The following is a 21,888-nucleotide window of genomic DNA, read 5'->3' as shown; positions in this document are numbered from 1 at the left end:
TTCTTGACTTCAGTAAGCGCTATTGGTGTAACTCCTCACTAAAGGCAGAATAATTTCCATTTTGCTTTCACCAAATTCTTTTTATCATAATTGAAGATAATTATTTTCTGTGAATGACCTGGTTTAATTAAGTGATATGCAGATCAGTTGTGAATGTCTTCTTTGCAGCAACACACAAAACTGCTTTATTTCTTGCTTACATTAAACATTTAAAAATCATTAATTAGCTTGCTCTTCAGAGGCAGTGTTACTGGAAATAAAGGGCACATCTGCTTTAATAAAGACATTTAGTCATTAATCACTTCCAGCAGACAGGGAATTAGGGCAAAAGGCTTGATATTAGTAGATTTTAAACTCAATATAAATGGAACATCAATAAAGAAGATATTTCTTCTTGTATATCGCCAGCTTTATTTAACTTGAGAATCAATAGACTCAAACTACCTGGTTGCAGTATGTATTCAGACATAATCATTTCCTTTGAAAATCCCAGTCAGGTTTCCAATAAATATTACTAGTATGTATTTGCCTTCGAAGGTTGTCATATTAAAGGCACCAGAATTTTACTTGTTATAATAAAGTGGAAGGTTCTGTTTGTCTGTTTTTTAAATGAGGGGATATGGACACAGGTTTGGTAAACAGCTGGCCCACACCCCAGTCATCGGGACATTCTACTCAATGACGTGTGGTCCAGCCCCCCTGCCGGGAGCTGAGGCTGGGAAGAGGGAAAAGCACATGGAGCCCAGTCACATGGACCGGGGCTTGAATTCCCCTGGAAGTTTCTCAGTGTCTAGGCACCGGCCTCCTCATCTGTACAGGGGAGGCCACACGGCTTGTACAGCCTGGCTCTTGCTGCATCCTGGCAGGGCTCTCCCCTTTCTCATCCATCACCAGCCACTTCCTTCTTCTAACCACTCTGGGCTACAGCCTAGCTTGCTGCTGTTGCCATAGCAGACGGGGACCAGACCAGAGGAGGACACGGGGCCAGAGGGAAGAGGCTGCACTGGGCAGCCAGAGAGCCCTGTCCAGGCTGGGGAGCGGGCAAGGCGAGGACATCTGACCAAGCTCCTGCGTAGGGGATGAAGCCTGTTTCTTGTATCATTGTAGATGTTCCATGAGGCCCACCCTCGGGGCCTTGCTCAGCCCCCATTCTCAGTGTAGATATGAAGGAGTCAAGAATGGTTTGAGAATCTTTAAATACAGATATAAACTGCAAACATTCAAACAAGTTATCTTAATATGACGTGCTTGCATTCAGATGAGGGTAAGATGACAATTTTAACATTAGGTGCAAAGAAAAACACGCTTCTGTGACAATGATTCAGTGGCAAAAAGCTCCCTGAAAACCTTGGAGTGCACGTAACGAGAGCCGAAACCACGTGGTTACATAAAGGGTGAGTCAGGAGCTCCCACCTTGCAGGACTGAAAGACGAAATCAGCAGTTACTAGAAAGGCTGTCTTCTCAATGAGGACAAATGTAGCAACACTGTGAAGTGGGGACAGACACTGTGCTCTGAGTGGCACCCTAACCCTAACGAGCTGCATGTTCCTCGCCTGGGTGAGTGCGGGAACAGAGCTTTTTCTTCTGGGCTCTTGACAAAGGTTAAGACTTGCTTGTGAGGCATTTCATTTAAAATGTTGCTTCCTGTAAGCATCTGGTCTTGGTAGTGATCAAGGACAAAAACCAGAAGTTAAGGAGCAAGGCAATTTTTTAAATCTTTAAATACGCGTAAGGCAGCCAGTCCTGAGAGGTTCTCTGGAAAGGGCATGAACACAAAGGGTCTTGTCTTAGTCTTCTTAGGCTGCTGTAACAAAATACCACAAACTGCGTGGCTGAAACACGGACATTTATTTGGCACAGTTCTGGAGGTTGCAAGTCCAAGATCAAGGTGCTGGCCAATTCATTCTTGGTGAGGGCTCTGTTCCTGGCCTGTAGACAACCGCCTTCTCCTGTGTCCTCATGTGGCACAGCGAGCGAGCTATCTCTCTGGTCTCTCTTCTCATGAGGGCACTAATCCCACCATGACCTCATCTAAACTTAATCACCCCAAAGGCCCCATCTCTAAATACCATCACATTGCAGGTTAGTGCCTCAACATATGAGTTTGGGGGGAACACAGACATTCAGTCCGTAACAATCTCCACCACATGAGGGGTCTTCACATTGTGAGGCTGTCCAGTGGCGAAGGGTGGCACCTGATTACCAACAAGTCCCTAAAAAACCGGCCCTTCACTGGCTACAAGGGAAACACAACTAACAATGAACATGACAAACTTCAGTCAGTCTTCACACAAGGACTTGAGGAGCTCGGAGGGCTGTTTTTCTGTTTCTCTTCAGCCTCGTGAGGGAAGGATCAGTTACCACCACCGCTACTCAGACTGTGGCAAAGCTACTGCTCGCTCCACCTCAAAATGTTTATTTAGTTCTTAACGCAAGCTATCAGAGCTCAAGACACTGAAGCGAATCCCTGTCCTCTGGAAGTTTATGCCTGAAGAAGAGCAATGACGGCCTGGGCCACCTGGTGCAGAGCAGACCTAGATGCCAGCAGAGATAGTACACATGCCCTGGTACGTGTCACCAGAGACGAGTAGAACAGAGGTTCTTCCGCCTTCTCCCTGGTAGTTGATTTAATAGACTCCATGGCCTCAGGAGCAGTCCTACCGTGCTCGAATAAATCTAGTACTTTCACTCAGCAGTTCACTGTCGTATTTACTATTAAAATAGCTAAAAGGCCTCAGTCTCACTGGAACAGGTTTAATGGGGCAGGGGTTGCTCAGGAGGAGGTAAGAGGCCCTAAAGCCTTGCTCACAGGGTCTGGCTCATGTTACCTGCTCCTCCACTATCCCTGTACCCGTAACTGATGGCTGATTTTCACTCTGAAAGCCAACATTTGGCATCCAAAAAACAAAAGCTCTTAAAATGGAAGATTTAATAATACACTGATTTTACCAAGAACAGATGTTTGAGTTATTCAGCTCTTAGACGACCGCATCAGTGACCGTTTCGTCCCTGGCAAACAGACTGGTGCCATACTGCTCACTCAGATGCTGCAGAAAACTAGTATTATTCCTTGTAATTGGATGTGTCCCCTAGGACAGATGTCATTTTTGGTTTTGTCTACCTGTAACCGTTCTTGGAAACAGCTCCACCTTTCAAGGTTAACACAGTCCCAAATCAGAGTCTCTCCTCCCCGCCCCAACCCAAGTTCCACAAATGAGTATTTTTTTCCCTTTTCCACAAAAGGTATATTTTCCTTGTGCAACACAGATCTGGTCAGAGAGTATATGGGCCATTCTTCTCAGTGCTGAGCCCCACAGTCTGGCCCTGTCACCGTGACCAACCTCAGGCAGCTGCCCTCTTGATGAGGGTGTAGCCAGAGGAACAGACAGCTCACAGACTGCCCTGGTTCCACTTTTCTGCAATACTCCGCTGGCAGAGTAGCTTCAGTCCCAGCACTGAACAAAGGCACCAGGCACCACAGATCAAGGTCTGGAAGACAAATGTAGATGATGGACCTGCCAGACACAACTACAGGCATCTCTGAAGACAGACCAGCTTCCTCTGCCTGTGGGACATGGTCATCTTTCCACAGAATCCAAGCCCTTTGGTGGAAACTCGGGTTGTTAATCGGGTATCTTGAAACAGGGCAAAAACGGTGCCACGCGGCACTCTGTCCACGTGGACGCTCAATGACCATCTGCAGACAAACTCCGCGTAGCAAAAGCCCTGAAGACTAAATTAATTAATCTGAACCTGAGGGGTCACAGTCCACAGCCTTGGCTCATTCTGACACTGCTGACACCCCTGCAGGCACTGCTCTGAGGTCACTAGTCCCAGGCATGGAAGAGAAGAACCTGGCTGACAGACGAGGGTCCCCACCAAACCCCTTCGGGAAGATTCTACTCATCAAGCTTTGCAGCAGCAGCAGCAGTAACGAAGACCGATGGCTTCCCGCATGTCACGTGTGCTCTCTGAGTGCTGACATGAAGCGTTTAATCTCCTCCACAAGCAACAGGGGAGAGGCTACTGCCATCCTCACTCTATGGATGAGAAGCTCAAGGTGTTGAGTGCTTAGAAACCTCCCCAAGGCCTTGCTGCTGGATAATGAAGGAGCAGGGCCCAAACGCGGGTGGCCTGGCCCGGAGCTGGTACGCGCGGCAAGCCTCTGGCTCTGGCCTAGAAGCTGCGGAGCAGCATGGAAAAGCGAGGCTGCTGAGTGATCTCTGGCACATCACGCCCTGTCTGGGCTTTGGCTTATGCATCTAAACACAGCAGGGTCCTGCTAGAGAACCTCTGATTGCCTTCCCAAGTCTAAACAGTCAATCTGCCCAATTCTTTAAGGGTTTGAAAAAGGAGCTATACATTTTTAATTAATTTTTATCCATAAGAAAAAAGATTAGGAGAGAATGTACCAAGAATGTACCAAATGTAGCAGAATGGTCATGCTGGCTATCTCTGAATGGTGGAACGATGGGTAATGTTTCCCTTTTCCCTTTTCTAAATATTCGGGTTTTCCCCACAATGAGCATTTGTTGAATGAACGAAGGAGCAAACATTACCCTAACAGAGTTAATAAAACAACTGGAAAGGGCTTGGCCTGGAGGCCCCCCGAGGACAGGCCCCGGGGACAGCAGCCTGGGGTGGGGATGAGGAGTGGGGGGAAGGCCCTGCTCTGTAGGGAAGGAAGGAGACCACCCCCCACCCCACGGTGAGGTGTGTGTGGAGCGGGCAGGGGTCAGAGACAGGAGGTGCACAGCCAGTTTCCGAGGTTCAGATCCTCTCCACCTTCCGGCCACGGTTCCGGTCCCGGGAACGGTGGTCCTTTCCCCTTATCCACTGCACTAGAACCTGGCTGTGTGTCTGGAAGCAGGAATGGCCTTTTCCCTTCATCTGTTCTGGGAGGACCTGCCGGCCTCAAGCTGTAGGATGGGCCAACTGAACACCTCAGCCACTCACATTCTAAACTCTCCAAGAGCGGCAGCAGTGAAGGCAGCGATAATGTTGGTGAAAATAACAACAGTAACACTTAGAGCTTGTTTGGCACCTGATGTTTTCCGAGTGCCTTTCATGTATTAACTCACTTAAGCCACCAAGTGGGTGCCATCAGTCTCCCCCGCTGAGAAAGGAGTGAGTTAGTGACGAGGTTAACGACTTGCCCAAGGACAAGGAGCTGTGAGCCCGGCGGTGCGGCCCCAGAGCTGGAGCTCAGAACCGCCGCTCTGGGCTGCCTCAAGAAGAGCATCCTGAGGCTGGAGCGATCCAGCAGCTCTGGCCCAAATATCCCTCCCAAGCCATGTGCCTTCAACAAACAAGCACAAGTTAGGAAATATTACCAAAAATAAGGGTGTGGGGTGTGTAGGGGGATCCCCTGGGAGGCGCCCCCTCCTGAGAGCAGTCAAAGCCCCCTTCACCCTAGGGGGCAGTTCCCTGAAAGGTGAACTCTGCTTTTCAGAGCCACTTTTAACACGTCACTCCTGATTTTCATTCCCCCCAAAGGAAAGGTTTCTCTTAGAGCAATGGAATCCAAGATGCATTGTCCCTTCATGTTCATTTCTGTTATACCATCACATGTAGCCTTGGCAGACTTGGAAAAACCTAATTTGATCAAACTTTTAAAATCCACAGGCTTTATCATTCCTTTCTTTAGTAACATTTCTTCCCTTGTTACATAAAGCAGGCAGATCTCTAGAACTTGCCCTGAAAGGAGTTAAGTAAGCCTCAAATGGATTAAAAACTGGCAAAAGCTTTGATCTATATAATAAAACGTCTTGATGCAGCTCTGGCTCCAGAGGAACGGGAAAGAGACTTGAGACTTAGGCATTTAGTGAATTTCACTCAAAGCCTTACAAAGCTGCCCTGGGAGGCTGCAGAGTTCACAGCCACAGGGACGCTTCTCAGATGCCACAAAGCCCAGCTATGGCCCTGCTCCCCTCTCATTGGAAATTTCTGCTAGTTCAACAAAGGACAGTTCTGAGATAAGAGACTGCTAATGCATTAGAAAATAAAGCATGCACACGTATTATTTACCTTCTTTAAGCCTGACTCTCAGGAGGCTTATGTTACCTGATCATTTACCAGCTCGTTACAAGTCAGTTCCTAAAGAGGCAAAGAGCAAAGGGCAACCTAGAGCCCCCCAGAGCCAGAGGGAGCCAGGCAGCCCTGGAATGCCGTCGGGGCGAAGATCCTAGCTCTGCACCTTACACATAGATAATGCAGCTGTTTAAATTTCACATGTGGTTGAAAGAACTCTAGCTAGACCATTTGCAGAGAATTTTTTCTAGTTTTACTCTTAGTGAACCAGAAATTCACTAAACCTTGGAGCACTCAGATTCATCAAAGTGTAGACACAATTGAGTGGTCACAGGTGATTTCGACGTGCTATTAGGTGGACTTCTGGGTTTGCAAATAATTCTCTGGTCTATCTTTCTCTGAAATCGATGGGATGCTAAAGACCTGGAAATATGGACTTCACTGTTAGCTGAAATAGTGCTAGAGAGATTTGTTAGAGCTGCTAGTTGTAGTGTTAAAACAAAAAAAACCCTCTGTATTTACATCAAATGTATACAACACAGAACTTGATTTCACTAAATATGTTCAAGAGCCACCTGATACAGCCATACAGAGACAAAAGTAGATGCTATAGTCTATCAATCTTACAAAATATTTACTTCAAAACAAATATCACTCTCTTGAAAAGTTGTAATTATTTTCTCCCTTACTTTGTTCCTGAGCCTTTTGAGGAAGAATGTAAATCCAGTTTAAGTGGAAAGAGGCTCACTTGGAGAGGGATATTCTAGAAAAAAAGTTGAATACTTCCATGACAGGGAGGTTTTTCCCTTTCTGCTCATGGAGTGTTCTTGCCTACCTAATTCATTCTTCTTTTCACCAGACTCCTGGGTACTAAATTTTCTGTCAAGGTGCCACAAAATACACATAAATCTTTACATCATAACTGTATTTAAACTCTCCACACATTTTAATCACCTTCTCACATGCACACATACACAGGTAGGCATAAATAATGTGTCTGTAACATGTCTTAAAAACCAAATCAGAGAACTTCCCTCCAGCAGAGAGCCTTTACTCTCAAAATACTGCCCAACGATGTAAGTCTTCATTTTTCAAACACTTACTGAGTGCCTACTTGGAGTGGAAAGGAACAGAAAGAATAAAACATGAAGCTCAAAGAATCTGCATCCTAGAGGTTAAGGCAAGGCAAAGATGTCACTACTTATGAGGAGGGGCAGCTCCCAGTAAGAATCCAGGGAGGGGCACATGCAGACGAGAAGCCACGAGGGGTAAGTGGGCCTGAAATGCAGCCACTGCCTCTCACCGTGGCAAGGGCTGTGACCATGCGGGGCCGGGCCCCCCTTAACTGGCATGTGGAGGAGGACCTGTAAGGATCCAGAAGACCAGAAGGGCTTGGAGCGGGAGTCCTGATCTACTCCCCACCGGTTTCAGGCTGTGACCGTTAAGAACAGAAGACACGCAACATCAAATATGGTTACAATGCCCCCAACTCCCTCCAAACACAAAGCCTTGGTATTCAATCTGCAGTGACGGCAACACTCTAACGCTCATATAAATGCTCCCCTCCTTTCTGGAGTCAGTTAAGAGTTACCTTGGTGATCAACGTAAGGCTTGAAGGCCTGAAGGATTTTTGGCACAGCTACTCCCATGTCGAGCTCCGTCAGAGTTAGCTCATTCATGAAGTAGGGGAGCTGGAGGACAGAAGGAAACCACCAAGGAGACTCGTTAGGAACCTGGTAAATGCTAGAAGTCAAGATACTCTCAAAGGGAACAATGGTCAAAGTTTTGGGGACACATTTATTCAACCAAAATTTATTGAGCATACACCATATACTAGGCAGCGTACTACAGACAGAGCCGCGGACGAGAGAGGCAAGGTCCTTGCTCTCGTGGGGCTTATGATGAAAAGGCAGGAACAGACAGATAAGCAGACAAATAACCTATAACTGCAGAGCGTGACCGGTGCTACAGAGAAGATAAGGTGGGTAATGGGGCAGAGGGAGGCTGAACCGTCTTGGATAAGGAGGTCAGCGAAGGCTTCCCTGAGGGTGGCGTGTGGCCAGAGACCAGACTGTGGAGAAGGAATGAGCCATGCTGGTCAGGTTAATAATGCCCAGAGTTGGCTGAAGGCTGGGAAAATTGGCCTCTTTTAGACTACTAGTGAGGAGTTAGGAAATCACTACAACATTTCCTGTAGGCCAACTCACAACATGTATTAAAATCCTTGGAAAAAAAAAAAAATCACATCCCTTGACCCTGTGCTGGACACTTTCCCTTTGCCCCTCTGGGATCGAGTTCCTCACTACATCCCAAGAGGCTGGTCTGCGGGAACCGCATCGATGGACTCTTGCCCTCTCCTCTGGCTTCTGGTCGGGCCTGGCCAGTGGAACACACCAGTGGGCAGGGGGCGGGGGGGTACACGGAGAGGAGAACTGTCAGGCATTTGTCCCCTCCCTCTACTGAAGACCACAGCTCCTGTCAGACAGGCAGCCCCCTCCACCTAGACACCCTGCCCGAGTCTGGGTTAACCGCTCCCCACCGCTCCAGCCCTGGGGTGCTGCACTGTGCCTTTCGGTTTCTCTACAACGGCCCACACCTTCAGAAATCCTTCCCCAGCTTGCTGCACTGAATGTGCCATATGTTTTCCGCTGGGACCCCAACTTACACAGCTGTCAGTAGGAATTTACTCTAAGTGAACTAACGTAAGAGTGCTGGTATCATGCTTAGAAATTCCTACTTCACCTCAAGAGCAGAGAATTAATTGACCTATGTTTCCTTGACCTGGATTTATGTATATACATTAAAAACAATCTTTAGTCCAGTCCTAATTTTAATGTAAGATGTAAACTAGGAATCCACCTTAATTTTTTTTCCCAATGGCTAGTCAGGTGTCTTAACCTATTTTTTTTTAAACAACCAAATCTTTCCCTACTGACCTGCAAAGCCACCTTTCATTATGGGATTCCCATTGCACTGGAATCTGTACTGAGCACTGTTTCCTACTGGTATCAAAGTGGTTTTGTTACTGTAGCTTTAAAATACATTTTTAAATCTGGCAAGTCCCTCTCTTTTCTTTTCCCCCAGAATTTTCTTATTCTCATAAGGACTGCTCCAGTTGAACATTAGAATAATTTTGTAAAATTTAGAATGTAAGAGTTAAAAAAAATTGAACATATGCTGAACATTTCCCATAAAATGAGAAGCATCTATAGCCAGACATGAATTTAGTGCCTATTTTGGCTGGACCTCTTCAGCTGTCTCTCTGCGGAGAAACTTAGACACTTTTAGGATTCACCAGTCAGGGAATTTCGTCTCTGATTTTCTGTGGGGAATGGAGGTGTTAATTTAAAGAGGATATGATGTCTGAGATGGACAAAATGTGACTAGAGACAGTATTCAAATGTGCCTTTTGAATTGGTGGTTGCTTTATTTGGAAAACCTTTTTCCAAAGCATTAATGTTATGTGGTGGTTGGCCTCCCAATCAGCCTACAGAACGATACTTGGCCAAAAATGTAGCCAAAATCTTGCACCCTTGCCCCCGTCCTTTTTGTCTATTGTTGTCATCCTAATGCCCAGTGCTTCTGAGGCACGCCAGGTTTCTATGGGAACAGGAGTGGACACTGAGCCAGGGAAGTGCACGCAGAGAACATGGGGCCCCTCCTGGCGCCCCGTCCAGCCTCCCTCCCCACCCCATCCTGCTCCCTGGAGTCCCCGAGAGGGCAGAGGCAGGGCCTGAGATGGAGGAGGGAACTGAAGGAAGCGGGGATGAGAAACACTTGGCAGGGGTGGGATGGGCACTAATCACCAGGAAGCAGGGTGGGGAGGGGAGGTCAGCAGGGCGTTCCCTACTTATTCACCTGAGCACCCAACTCCAAGACTCTGCAACATTTCTAGCCAACCCCCTCACTCCCTCCTTGCTCAGATTTCTGATGTGAATCAAAACTCAGGACCAGGCCCTAGAGCTGCTTCCTTTCTGCCCTGTCGGGTGGGGGGGGAGGCAAGGAAAGGTCACTCCCCCTCCTGCTCTTTTCAACCAGAGACTCTCTTCTTCCCACCCTAAGGGCACCACAGTGAGACGGGAACCCACTGTGTGTTCTCTACCCTCCTGGGTAAACCCAGCTGGGGACTGGGCGTTCTCCAGGTTGGTGGGGGTTGAGTTAGAAGCCGTTGCCATAAGAGCAGCATTTGCTGACATGGGCAGAGGCCATAACTACTGAGGGCTCCAAGGTGGTGCCGGAGCAGCTGGCCAAGGCCCAGGGTGTACTTGCTGTGGAGGCAGAAACTCAGCTTATTTTAAACCCATCACCGGGCACCAGATACACACACAGGGCTGCTCTTCCACAGTGTGAGGTATTTATCACGGGTGACGGTGACAATCACTGCAGCCAGCAAAGTGCCCTCCATATGTCAGGCCCTCAAGGAGACCAGGAGACGGGGGGGACCTTTGTCACAGGGGCAGCTCAGGCTCCTCCAGCCATTCTGGTTCTTGACTGGCCATTAACCAATACTCACTACTATATTTCTACTGTATTTAAGGAACAGCCCTTCCCAGGGATACCTGGATATGTGGTGATAGTACGTGTTCTCTTGGCAGGGGTGATGGCAGGTTCAGAATGGGGGTAATCTCCCACTGCCCTCCTGTTTATTCCATCACCAGGGTCCCCTCTGGTCTTCAGGGCACCTCCCAGGACAGCAGCTCAGGTCGGGGTGGAGGGTGGGAGGCGCTGAGGCTGCCAGTGGGGGAAGTACAGCCCCCACCTCTGAACTGCTGGTGCTGCTGGATAGGGACCACTTTCCCCACCCTAACCCCCTAGCACTCTGACCTCAAAACACAGACGAGAGTTTATCTCTGTACCCTGCAGAAGCCCACAGGGTCAGCGAAGGGAGAAGATGAAAAGGAAAGACCTTCGTCAACCTCCTCTGGGTTGAGGGAGCCCACGGTTCTCAATCCGGGGTGGAGGTTGGCCCCAAGGACTCCCAGTGCCAGAGAGAAGCCCTCCGACACCCGCTCCAAGAGTCAGTACTGGAACGTGTGTAGCAGTGAGAGCGGTGTCCCTCTGCAGCTCAGGCACGCCCTGTTTTGTCGCCAGGACCCAGAGCCCTCCTGCTCAGGGAAGCACCCATGACAGTCTCTGGGAAGACAGCAGCACCAGCCCTGCCCGTGCGCCTCAACCCGGGAGCTCGATCCCTCCGTCATTTCCCAAAAAGAGGAGGAGGTTGAGCGAGCTCCAGGGTGGCTGCTGGCCTCTCCTCTCCAAACACTGCTTCCTGCTCCCGCTGCAGAGCGCTCGACCCGCACTCGCCTGAAGAACACAAACACGCTGACGCTTGTCAACAGAGCCCTCCCGACACCTGCCCCTCCAGCTGAGGAGGCCCCGCCTCTTCATCAGGGCCTGGGGAAGGGGTGACAGCGGCCTGACTGTGCCAGGAAAGGCTCTGTTCATGACCCAAAGGCGCGACAGGAATCAAATCGAAGCTCCTCCACGCCCACATTTTCTTCCAACATAATTGTATCGTGACTCACCGTCTCCTAACCTGGAGTCCTTGAACTCTCTGAAATCATGGGCAAAATTTTGTGTCACAGGGCATTTTTCTAGGGAAAGGGTCCATATGTTTCTGCTTCTCAAAGGTATCTATGACCCGAAAGATCCACTGACTTAAGCTGCTGACTGTGTGAGCTCTCCGTGAAGATCTGGGGACCAAAGTGACTCTTCCTTGGTTGGGTCTTCAATGGATCAAAAACTTACTTCTAAGTAACCTAAATAAGGTCTCTTAGCTGGCGGTAAAGGTGGTACTAAATGAGTCACTTAGTGGCAATTGTGAAGACTACTTACGCAAGTTTAAACTCACTTCCAAGTGGGCCTACATCAGCACCGGGACTGTTTCTTCAGCAAAGAGAGCGCCCAAAATAAAATACCATCTGGCCAGAAGTAAAGGTCAAATGCAGACACATTTAGAGTGCAATGGTAGCTTTCCCAGCTTGGAGAGCGAGTTGGGAAAGAGGTCTTAAGTAGTCTGGCATTTTCCTCAGAGCACATGCTGTGTGGCCAAGATTGTGAGGCTGGGGGGGGCTGTCGGCCATACAATTTAAGTTCATTACTAACTTAAAGATAACACGATTCTATATAACCAACCAGCTGCAACAGCTCCCATTTTCCCAAACCAAATTCTGGATTCTCACCCAGAGTGAATAACAATGAGGGCAACAGAAGGGGAAAAAATAAACAGGAACATTCACTACATCCCCAGAGGCAGTTAGTCTTATGGTCAAGGTCACACCCCAGATGTGTTATTTGATAAGAACTTACTACTCTCATTTGTTATACATTTTAAACCAAATGATTTTTCACTTAGGATATAATGTACAAAACTTCTAGAAATTAAGACGTGATGAATCAGAAGCCTCTTGGGTGGAAAACAATACCTTTATTTTGCTGAGTTTCATTTGGATTTTCTTAGACACCAGATCAGACCAGTACTTCTCTCCTAAGAAGTCCCAAAACATTCTTCCAAGCAAGGCATTCACCCAGGCTTCCTGTTCTTCCTCCTCAGAGGGTGGAACCTCTGGCAACTGGTAAAAGAAAAAGGACCAGAATTAACTAGAAAGCAACTGGAGAGCAAGCCAGTGGCTTATTTGTATAAAGTCACTGAAGGTCCCTCCCTCTAGAGAAGGGGGACCGGCCACGTGAGTCGTATTTCTTCCCTATAAATATCAAGTCCCACGTTGTATCAGTGAATAGAAAAAGAGAAACAAAAGCCACCATCACAGATAAAAACTCCTCTTTGTCTATTTTCTTCTTCTACCAGTCTTCTTGTGAACCAGCTAATATTTCATACAATTAGCTCAGCCGTATTACCCTACCCCTCCCCTCCCCCCAAATTAGCTTGGTACCAACATTCTAAGTCAATGACACATCTGATCAAACGTCTGCCTCTCTTTCTTCCAGCTAAGGCTCCCAGGACATGTAACCGTCGAGCTGGTCTCACCAGGCAGCCCCAGAGTTTCTCAATGCCCAGGACTCTCACCTTCAGCCTGACTCTTGGGAGGTCATGATTCTCCTGGGCGAGGGGCAGAGAGTGCTTAGAAATACTGGTGTCTGGGTCTTGTATCCAGCGATACTGATTTAAGTGGGTATGAGGATTTTTAGAAACTCTCTTACTGATGTAATGAACAGGTGAGGTTGAGACCCACAGCCCTGGATTAGAGAGAGGAATTCTGTGAAACTCCTACAGCTGTTCTCACCCATCTCAGCCCCGTCAAACACCCTGGGCTTCAGCTCCACTTTATACAATCCACCTAAAACATCTGTTGTGGCCAGTGTGCAAGGTGGGAAAAGAGCAAACCCTGTTAGCCTCCAATTTCCAAGACTAAGAATTAGACCATGGATTCTTGCCTGGAGAGGGCCAGGGTCGGGGTGAAGCAGAAGGGAGAAGCAGCCGTGACACCCACGGACGGTGTGGTAGTGCAGGCAATGCTTGGTGGTGTCCACTGACCCCACGCCAGGCCCTAAGATAAGATTCCTTCTCAGGTTCCCTCATTTACATCTCACAATACACAGGAAAGACAGAACTTTTACTTCTATTTCAGGCAGGAGCAAACAGACTCGGAACTGTTCAGCACCCTGCCCGAGGCCCCTGATTCATCAGCACAGCCTGACTCACAGCCTCCTCCCTGTCTCCCACCTGCTGTGTCCGGTGGGAGGAAGGGGGCGTGACCAGGCCCGGGCGTGACAGACATAGCCTTGTTCTGAGGTCTCTAATTAGGTGATAGCCTTATAGAAACAATTCGCCTTGTAAAGCAAAGACTAAAAGAACTAGAAATGCAGGAATCTGTGGATTGCTCACCCTTTCTCTTCCCTCTACGGTTTGTACAAATGCATCTGCCCTGCCCTCACGGCTGCCTGCAGCCATCACCTACACCAGACGCCTCACGTCTCTGTGCTCCACCGGTGATGTCTGTCTTGCGCAGCCGTGACCACGCCCCCGCACAGCTGTGTCCTAAGCCGGGGGCAGAGTACACGGGTGGCCTGGTGCTTGCGGATTTGACACTTAGAGATGTGATGACCTGTGAGTGTCCTAAAGGTCTATGGCAGGGACCTATGTGTGATTTTTCTGAAGCCTGGACTCCTTAGGGTCTGACTCAGTTGAACTGGTCACTGAGCTTGTGCAGGGCCTGGAGGGCTGCCCAGCACCCACCTGTCCTCCACTCTCATCAGGGCTTGTGCCGTCTCTCGCTTTGGGGGCCTGGGGGTTCACCTGCATTTCTCAGTCTAATGTTACTGCATATAAGTAGGGATATAGGAGTCCTTCAAATTGGGGTATTTTCAAAGTTATCCCTTATAAATGTTGGCAAGTCTCATTAAAAAAAAAAGTTAAACTCTGGTTTAAAAAATAATACATGTTGGTCCCTGCATTTCAGAAGACATGGCTCTAGCTGCCTTGTGTGAATGGCTGTAGGGTCCCCTCTCTGTGCTCTTCTGGTGCTGTAAAGGCTTCTGATATTAACCGAGGCATCTCTACCACCAGGTTCTGGATGGTCGAGTGGAAGCCTGTGCCCAGCAAGCACTTAGTCATGCCTCAGGCTGTACGTGGTTTTTGGAATCGCTTTTCTCTCTGCCTGAACATCTGCACCCCACCCCAAGGGGATCTGGTCTAGCTTTTCTGAGGTTACCGTCTTTGAGTCACATCAGATTATCTATGCAGACTTCTGAGTAAACACTCACCCAGGGACAATACCCTCCTCCCCCAGGGATCCGGGCAGTGCCAAGAGGCTGCCCACGCAGGGCAGTGCACGTCTCACTCAGATCTGTAGGCTGCACAAGAGAAGAGATTACTTTTTCCCTTCTCATGTGGGAGAGTTGACTCTTTACTAACCTTTCCTTACAACCCTAGTTATTCACAGGAAACAGGTTTAACAACACAAAATAGCATGAAACAAAGGCTATTTCACAACTTTTGTCCAAGCCAAAGGCATATGATGTGGAAACAAATTTCTGAAATAACTGACAAGGAGGTTGTTTTTTCTTTTCAACTGTTCCTTTTTCTAATGCAGGCTTCTCTCCACAGACTCACTGGGAACAAAGAAAAATCCATGAGCAGCAGAACACTGACAATGCATCAAAGCAGCTTTATGAACAAAATCGGGATTCAACAGGCTGCTAGGAAGAACTCATTTCCAATGGGAGTCATGCAAATTTAAGACCGTCAACAATAAATGTGTACACATTTCCTAATGCTGCTGTTTGGCTGCAGGAAGGAATGTGAGAAGCAGATTCACTTTACCATTTCAATTAAAGATGTACATTTAGAAAGGGTACGTTTCTAAAAATGGCTTCAAAAGTGAAGTTTAGAGAGTTCAATGGCCCGAAGCTGAAGCAAGACTACTGTAACTGTCTGAGTAGCTCGTGGGAGACATTTTATTAAAAACCAACCTGTAAAGAGAAAATAGTACAGATTTACTTTTTGTTGTGTAACTTTTCCTATTACAAATAGCCAGGCGATCAGCCCAGCTTTTTAAGGGCAAAGGCAGCTTGGTGGCTTTGCTGCTAAGGTCTGGTCGCACACTATCTGATGTCATGAGGGCTTCACAAAGGGCTGCCTGGCCCAGGAGAGGGCACAGCGGAAGACCCTCCCGGTTAGCTGTTTCCCCGATTACAAAAACAAGCATATTTACTAGAGAAAACACCCATAACCCCATTATCCAGATATACTTATTTAAAACATTTTAACTATATTTCAGTTTGTTTTCAATGTGTGTATATATATATATTTTTTGTTTAAGAATACATAACTTTAAAAAATAAGCATAACTAACATGGTTTTGTATCCTTTTTAAAAAACAGATTTATTGAGATATAATTCACATACCATACAATTCACCCATTTAAAAAGCATCATCAGTGGTACTGGTATGTTCAGAGTGTGAGGGCATCACCACAATCAATTTTAGAATATCTTCATCACCCCCAAAGAAACCCTGTATCCACGAGTGGTCATTCCCCATTCCTCCCAGCTCCATCCCCACCAGCCCAAGGCAACTAACCACATATCTGTCGCAGTGAATCTGCCTATTCTGGACATTTCATATAAATGGAATCACACAATATGTGTTCCTTTGTGGCTGACTTCTTGCACAAAGCATAATGTTTTCAAGGTCATCCATGCTGTAGCATGTATCAGTACATCGTTCCTTTTTATTATGGAATAATATTCTATTATGTGTATATACCACACTTTGTCCATTCTTCAACTGAGGGATATTTGAGTTGTTTTCCACTTCTTGCTATTGTGAATAACACTGCTATGAACAGTTGTGTACAAGTTTTTGTGTGGACCTAGATTTTCATTCATTTCTCTTGGATATACACACAGGAGTGGAACTGCTGGATCACAAACCTCTATGTTTAACATTCTGAGGAACCACCAAATGCTTTCCACAGCAGCTGCATCATTTTACATTCCCACTGTTACAAGGGTTCCGGTTTCTCCACATCCTCATGAATCATTGTTATCGTCTGTCTTTTTTATTCTAGCCATCCTAGTGGTTTGGACGTCGCATTGCATTATGGTTTTGATTTGCATTTCCCTGATGGCTAATGACTGAATATCTTTTCATACACTTACTGGCCAGTTGTATATCTTCTTTGCAGAAATATCTATCCAGATCCTTTGCCCATTTCTTAATTGGGTTATTTACCTTTTATTATTGAATTACAGGAGTACTTTATATATTCTGGGTACAAAACCCTTAGACATATGATTTGCAAACTCTGTGGGTTGTCTTTTCACGTTCTTGATAGTACTGTTTGCACACAAAAGTTTGTAATTTTGATGAAGTCCAATTTACCTATTTTTTCTTTGGTTGTGTGTATTTTTGGTATCTTATCTTAGAAGTCTTTACACCTAGCCCCAATTCACAGAGATTTACTCCTATATTTTATTTGAAGAGTTTCATAGTTTTAGCTCTTGCCTTAAGGTCCATGATCCATTTTGAGTTAATTTTTGTATACGGTGTGAGGGAGGGGTCTGACCTCATTCTTTTGCATGTGGATGTCCAGTTGCCCCAGTACTATTTGTTGAAAAGACTATTCTTTCCCCCACTGAACTGTCTTGGCACTCTTGTCTGTAACCTTCCTAAAATTTATTTTTAAATTGGATATATGGCTTTATATTTTTTACTTATTGTATGATAAACACTTTGCAATTCTACTTTTAAATGTTTAAAAAGCTGACTCTGAGCTTGGAAAGGGGAAGCCTTGGGAAACCATTCTGCCAATTAAGATTTCCTGGTTTCTGTTTGATTCCTGTTTGCTTTGTTGAGTTCTTATCTCCTGATAACACCAAACAGGATGTAGTATCTTATGATCCAGTTTGTAGGTAACAAGATAATGAGTGGAACTAGCAATAATGAAGGCAGGACTCTCCAAACCTGGGGCAGCCTACATGACCTTTAAGTATTTCTGAAAACCTTCCATTGAAAAGAAGCGTGGCAGTGCCTGATGTGATCTGAACACCAGAGCCTCACACTTGGTGAACAAGCACAGCGCTGCCTCACCAATGGTCCTCCCTCCCAGGCAGGCTGCTTCAGGGCATAAAGAACTAGTAGCCTCCCTGGCCTCACACCTTTGAGTAAATCCACAGGCTGCCCGTGGGGTCTCCCTTCCTGAGGTACCAACACTAGGGGTAATACTATCCCACCTGTAGACATTTCTTAAAAGAGTTTCTTCATTTTCTTAATTGCTGTTTATATCTTCTCCTCAAACCAACAAGATGATCAAGCTCTGGGTCTCCTCAGTCAGCCTCATGGTCTCACTATTCTAGAGGTGAAGCTGCCTGAGAAGAGAGAAAATGGCGCCAAGATCACAGGGGTTTGGAGACTTCAGAGGCTGGTACAGTCTGTGTTTGTGAGATAAAGCGGAGTCACAAGCGCAAGTCAGGGCTCAGCGACGATCACTAATCACTAAACATCTGGAGAACCAGGTCCTTCCTCCAAAAGAGCAGTATTTTATAATTCAAATGTTGAGCTCCAAAGTGACTTCAGAATCCCCCGAACTTGTTTTTAATTATTATGGGTAAGAATAACTACCAGAAGTGTTCTAGCATTGTTTAATACAAACCTAGTCTACATCTACTAATTATCACTGGCTGTTTTCAACATTGGTTTGGCTCCTGACCACCAGTGGCCCTACTCACCTCCTGACCCAGCTTAGCACTGGGCCATGTGTGAGAAAGGAGGCTGAGTGTGTGGAAGGCGCCGTTAGACCTGGAGCCCTCAGGGTGAGAGATGCTTTGAACATGGCCTGTAAGAAGCAGCAGCAGGGTGGGGCAAAGGCTGGTGCTGTGTTCCAAGCTCCTCGTATAGAAGAGGAGGGGGCATGCTACCCTGGGTAAGCGTCTGGGTGGTGCCGACACTGATGAAGTGACAGTGTAACTTGAAGAGGTGTCAAAGGTTCCTTTGTGTCTCTGAGCCCTTTCAGTTCCTCTTGGACTCATGACAGCAGAGGCAATATGAACCCAAAGAAATAACCTGGCTGTCTTTGGCAGGAAGGATGAGCACTAATGACCACGTCCAAAAGGTTCACATTTGGCAAAATTGTGGGGAAACAGGCATTCTTATTACCAGTGGGAATGCACACTGGTGCAACCCTTATGCAAAGGCATTTGGCAGTATCTAACAAAACTACACGTGAGTTTACATTCTGACATTCTCGTAAGATATCACCTTGAAGCTATACCCCCAACAACACAAAAATACACATATACAAGGTTGTTCATTGCAGCACTGTTTGTAATTGCAAAATATTACAAACCACCCATACGCCCATATAAGAGAATGAATATACTATGGAACATTCACACAATGGAGTCAGTCTTTGCAGTTGCTGAAAAACAAGAGGAAGGGGAGATATCTAAGAACCGATGTGGAGTGATTTCCAGAATGTACTGGTAAGTGAAAAAAGCGTGCAAAAGAGTATCCATGGCGTGCCACCCTTTGGGTAAGACAGGAGGGGAAATGAACCCAGAGAGGATGAGCCAGAGACTAATGAGACCGGTTCACTACTGGGGTGGGGGTGGGGGGGACGGCATGGATGAATAGAAGGAAAAGGGCGGGGGAGACGGCACTTTTCTGAATATGTCTTTGTACAGTTTTGGTTTTTGGAACCATGTTAATGCTTCACAGGCACAGAAAAGAAAAGAAAATTAAAGAGGGGGTGGGGGAAGGTCCTCATTTGCTCGAATTACATAATTAAAGAGAAATAAAACTAGTAAAGAACTATCTCCACTGAAAAGGAAAGCATGAAAAGTAATAAAAAGAGCATAGGAATAAATACTGTAGCAGACCTTATTTCTCAAAAATGGTGCAATGATACTTCCCATCCCAGATGCTCTTCTAAGAATTTGCTACTCCCTCAGCTCAGCAGAGGTGGAATCTATGCCCCTCTCCTTGAAGCTGGGAGGGCTTTTTGACTACTTTGACTAATGGAGCAGGAAGGAAGTGACATTACTTTACTTCTGAGATTAGGTCATAAAAAGCCCACCTGGCTCTTTCTCCAGGGGCCCTTGTGCTTGAAACCCAGTCACCACACTGAAGGAAGCCCAGGCCACATGGGGAAGAACCGAGGCCCACAGCCCTCAGCCCTAGCTGAGCTCCCAGCCACCACCCAGCAACTACTTGCCAGCCATGCAAGTGCCATCTCGGAAGCAGGTCCTCCAGCCCCCCGTCCAGCCTCCCCAGCTGACACTGCATGGAGCAGAGAGAAGGTTTCACTGCTAGGCCCAGTCAAATTACAAATCTGTCACCAAAATAAATCACTGTTATTGTTTTAAGCCACCCCATTTGGGGCTATTTGTTACACAGCAATAGATAACTAAAACATACACCTATACCTCATTCATGACTGTCTCTACTACCAGACCACTCCTGAGAGTGGACGCGGCCCACACATGCTTCAGGCAGGCCAAGTGGACGTGGGAGCCCAGCGCTAAACCTCACGCACTTGCTTCAAAAGCCCCCCTTTCAAAGACAGTTGCCTGTGTTCACACAATTCTGGCTCTCTGGTTGCCTAGCCCATGCAGGTTAGAACCATTAGATTAGGGGTAGGGGTGGGAGATGAGGATAAGCACTCAAGGAAAGGCAACTAGAAGGACACACACTAACACCAGCCAACAGACAAGCGACAGAAAATGCTGCAGAGTCTGTGGTCTGGGATGGTTCAGACGGGAGTGAAAGGCCTGACCTCGATAGCCCTGCAGGACAACAGGCCTGAATTTCCATGTGTTGTATTGAGTCTTTAAATCACCAGGAAAAAGATTAAATCATCCCTGCCTGCTCTGCCTAAGGGGGACAGGAAGTGCAATGTGGTTTTTAAAGACTTTAATCAGACTTAACTTAGAAGATGAAAAGAAGGTTCTGGTGTTTAAAGGGGTTAAGTGCCAAGTACCTGGAAAAAAGGTTTGTACCAGAGACACCCCCACCCCACCCCAGCGACAGCAGCGCAAGGTTGAGGGGTCAGGCTCTGTGCCAGCAGGACCTCCGAGGCCCTCCTGCGGCTTCCACAGACCCCAGTGATTACACAACAGGCACATGTAACACATACTGAGGAAGCGATGTTCTAAAACTTTTGTTTTTTTAATTTACAGAACTCTTTTTTAAAAAGCAAGCATTTATTTATTAGATCCTTTTCTTACATCACACAATTCTCCTCCTGATTTTCCTGAGTCTAATGAGAATCCAGACAGCTGACAGCCCAGGCAGAAAGGGAATTAGGGGGAGTGGGACTCACTGTTGGTAAACAGGACATTTCCAGAGCAGTTTTCTATTACCCCGCTCTAGCTTAGAGGGAATCTGCTTCCCACTCTAGCTGGTAACTTAGGTCAGAGGGGGAGGCGGTGGGTCAGAGGCCAGCAAAGGCATACGGTCTTTTTTGGCCCTGACAAAGCAGGCTGGGTGCAGGTTCTGGGGCCTCTTCCACACTGAAGAGGGTCAACAGAATGACTAAAGCCTGAAAGCACAAAGAGGATGGTACCAAATGCTTCCCGTTAACAGAAATACAGTCACTATAAGAGGTTAAACACTTTAGTAACTGAACATGGAAGAAACAGGCTTCGTGCTCCACGGGCGGGAGGCTGTGCCTCAGAACCTGAGGGGGCGTAGCGGCTGGAGGCCTCAGGGCAAGCACAGTCTGAGAATGACCCACCAAGACGGCAGTCCTGGCAGCCAAAGGGCCTTGGAGTCTCAGATCAGGTTTCGTGCACTCCATCACTTAGCAACTGTGACATTAAGCTACTTAACTTCTGTGAAGTTTGGTTTCTCCATCTATAATATGGAGAGAATACCACCTGGTTTGCAAGACTGTTCAAGGGATCAGAGTAATTCTACTACAGTGTCTGACAGAGTCTGACATATGGCAGCTTATATTAGTCATCTTATCACAAATGATCTTGAGTCAATGTCCAGCTTGTTACATTTTGCAAATAATGCATATGGTAAACCTTCAAAAGCCCTGGACAGAGCTGAGGAGTCTGAGAATTTGAGTATACAATGGTTATTAAGGAATTAGACCTCTATTGCTAATGATTCTGTGAATTTCCCTACTGATGGCCCAGTTGCTCAGGTCAAAAGCTAGGGGTAATCTCTGACTCCTTTGGTTCTCCCCATCCCACATGGAACTCGTCTGCAAATCCAGCCAGCTCCCCTCCAACAGTATCCCCAAGGCCGCCACTTCTCACCACCTGCTATGACCACCTCAGCCTAGCCCCATGCTCTGCTGCCACGATCACCTCCCACCGCCCTTTCCTCCTACTGCCCCTTCTCCAGTCTCCATGGAGAGCCACATGACTTTTTAAACTCAAGTCA

The 21,888-nt window shown here is 47.0% G+C and overlaps 1 protein-coding gene across 3 annotated transcripts in view; it reads right to left on the bottom strand.

Annotated features, from left to right (window-relative positions):
* Positions 1–21,888, bottom strand: part of TEX2 (testis expressed 2) — a 110,295-nt gene that overhangs the window by 16,017 nt on the left and 72,390 nt on the right. For all 3 annotated transcript variants that reach the window (XM_027081193.1, XM_027081194.1, XM_027081192.1), the window contains 2 exons: positions 12,457–12,603; positions 7,623–7,722 (listed from right to left, as the gene is read on the bottom strand). In XM_027081193.1, coding sequence (XP_026936994.1) covers positions 7,623–7,722; positions 12,457–12,603 — 247 coding nt within the window. The remainder of the gene's footprint in view (positions 1–7,622; positions 7,723–12,456; positions 12,604–21,888) is intronic.

Source organism: Aethalodelphis obliquidens, unplaced genomic scaffold (genome assembly GCF_003676395.1).
Source record: "Aethalodelphis obliquidens isolate GAN/ISIS:26980383/991018 unplaced genomic scaffold, ASM367639v1 scaffold44, whole genome shotgun sequence".
Taxonomy (NCBI): domain Eukaryota; kingdom Metazoa; phylum Chordata; class Mammalia; order Artiodactyla; family Delphinidae; genus Aethalodelphis; species Aethalodelphis obliquidens.
Note: the sequence above shows the minus strand (reverse complement) of the source record. Positions and strands in the feature narration are given on the sequence as shown.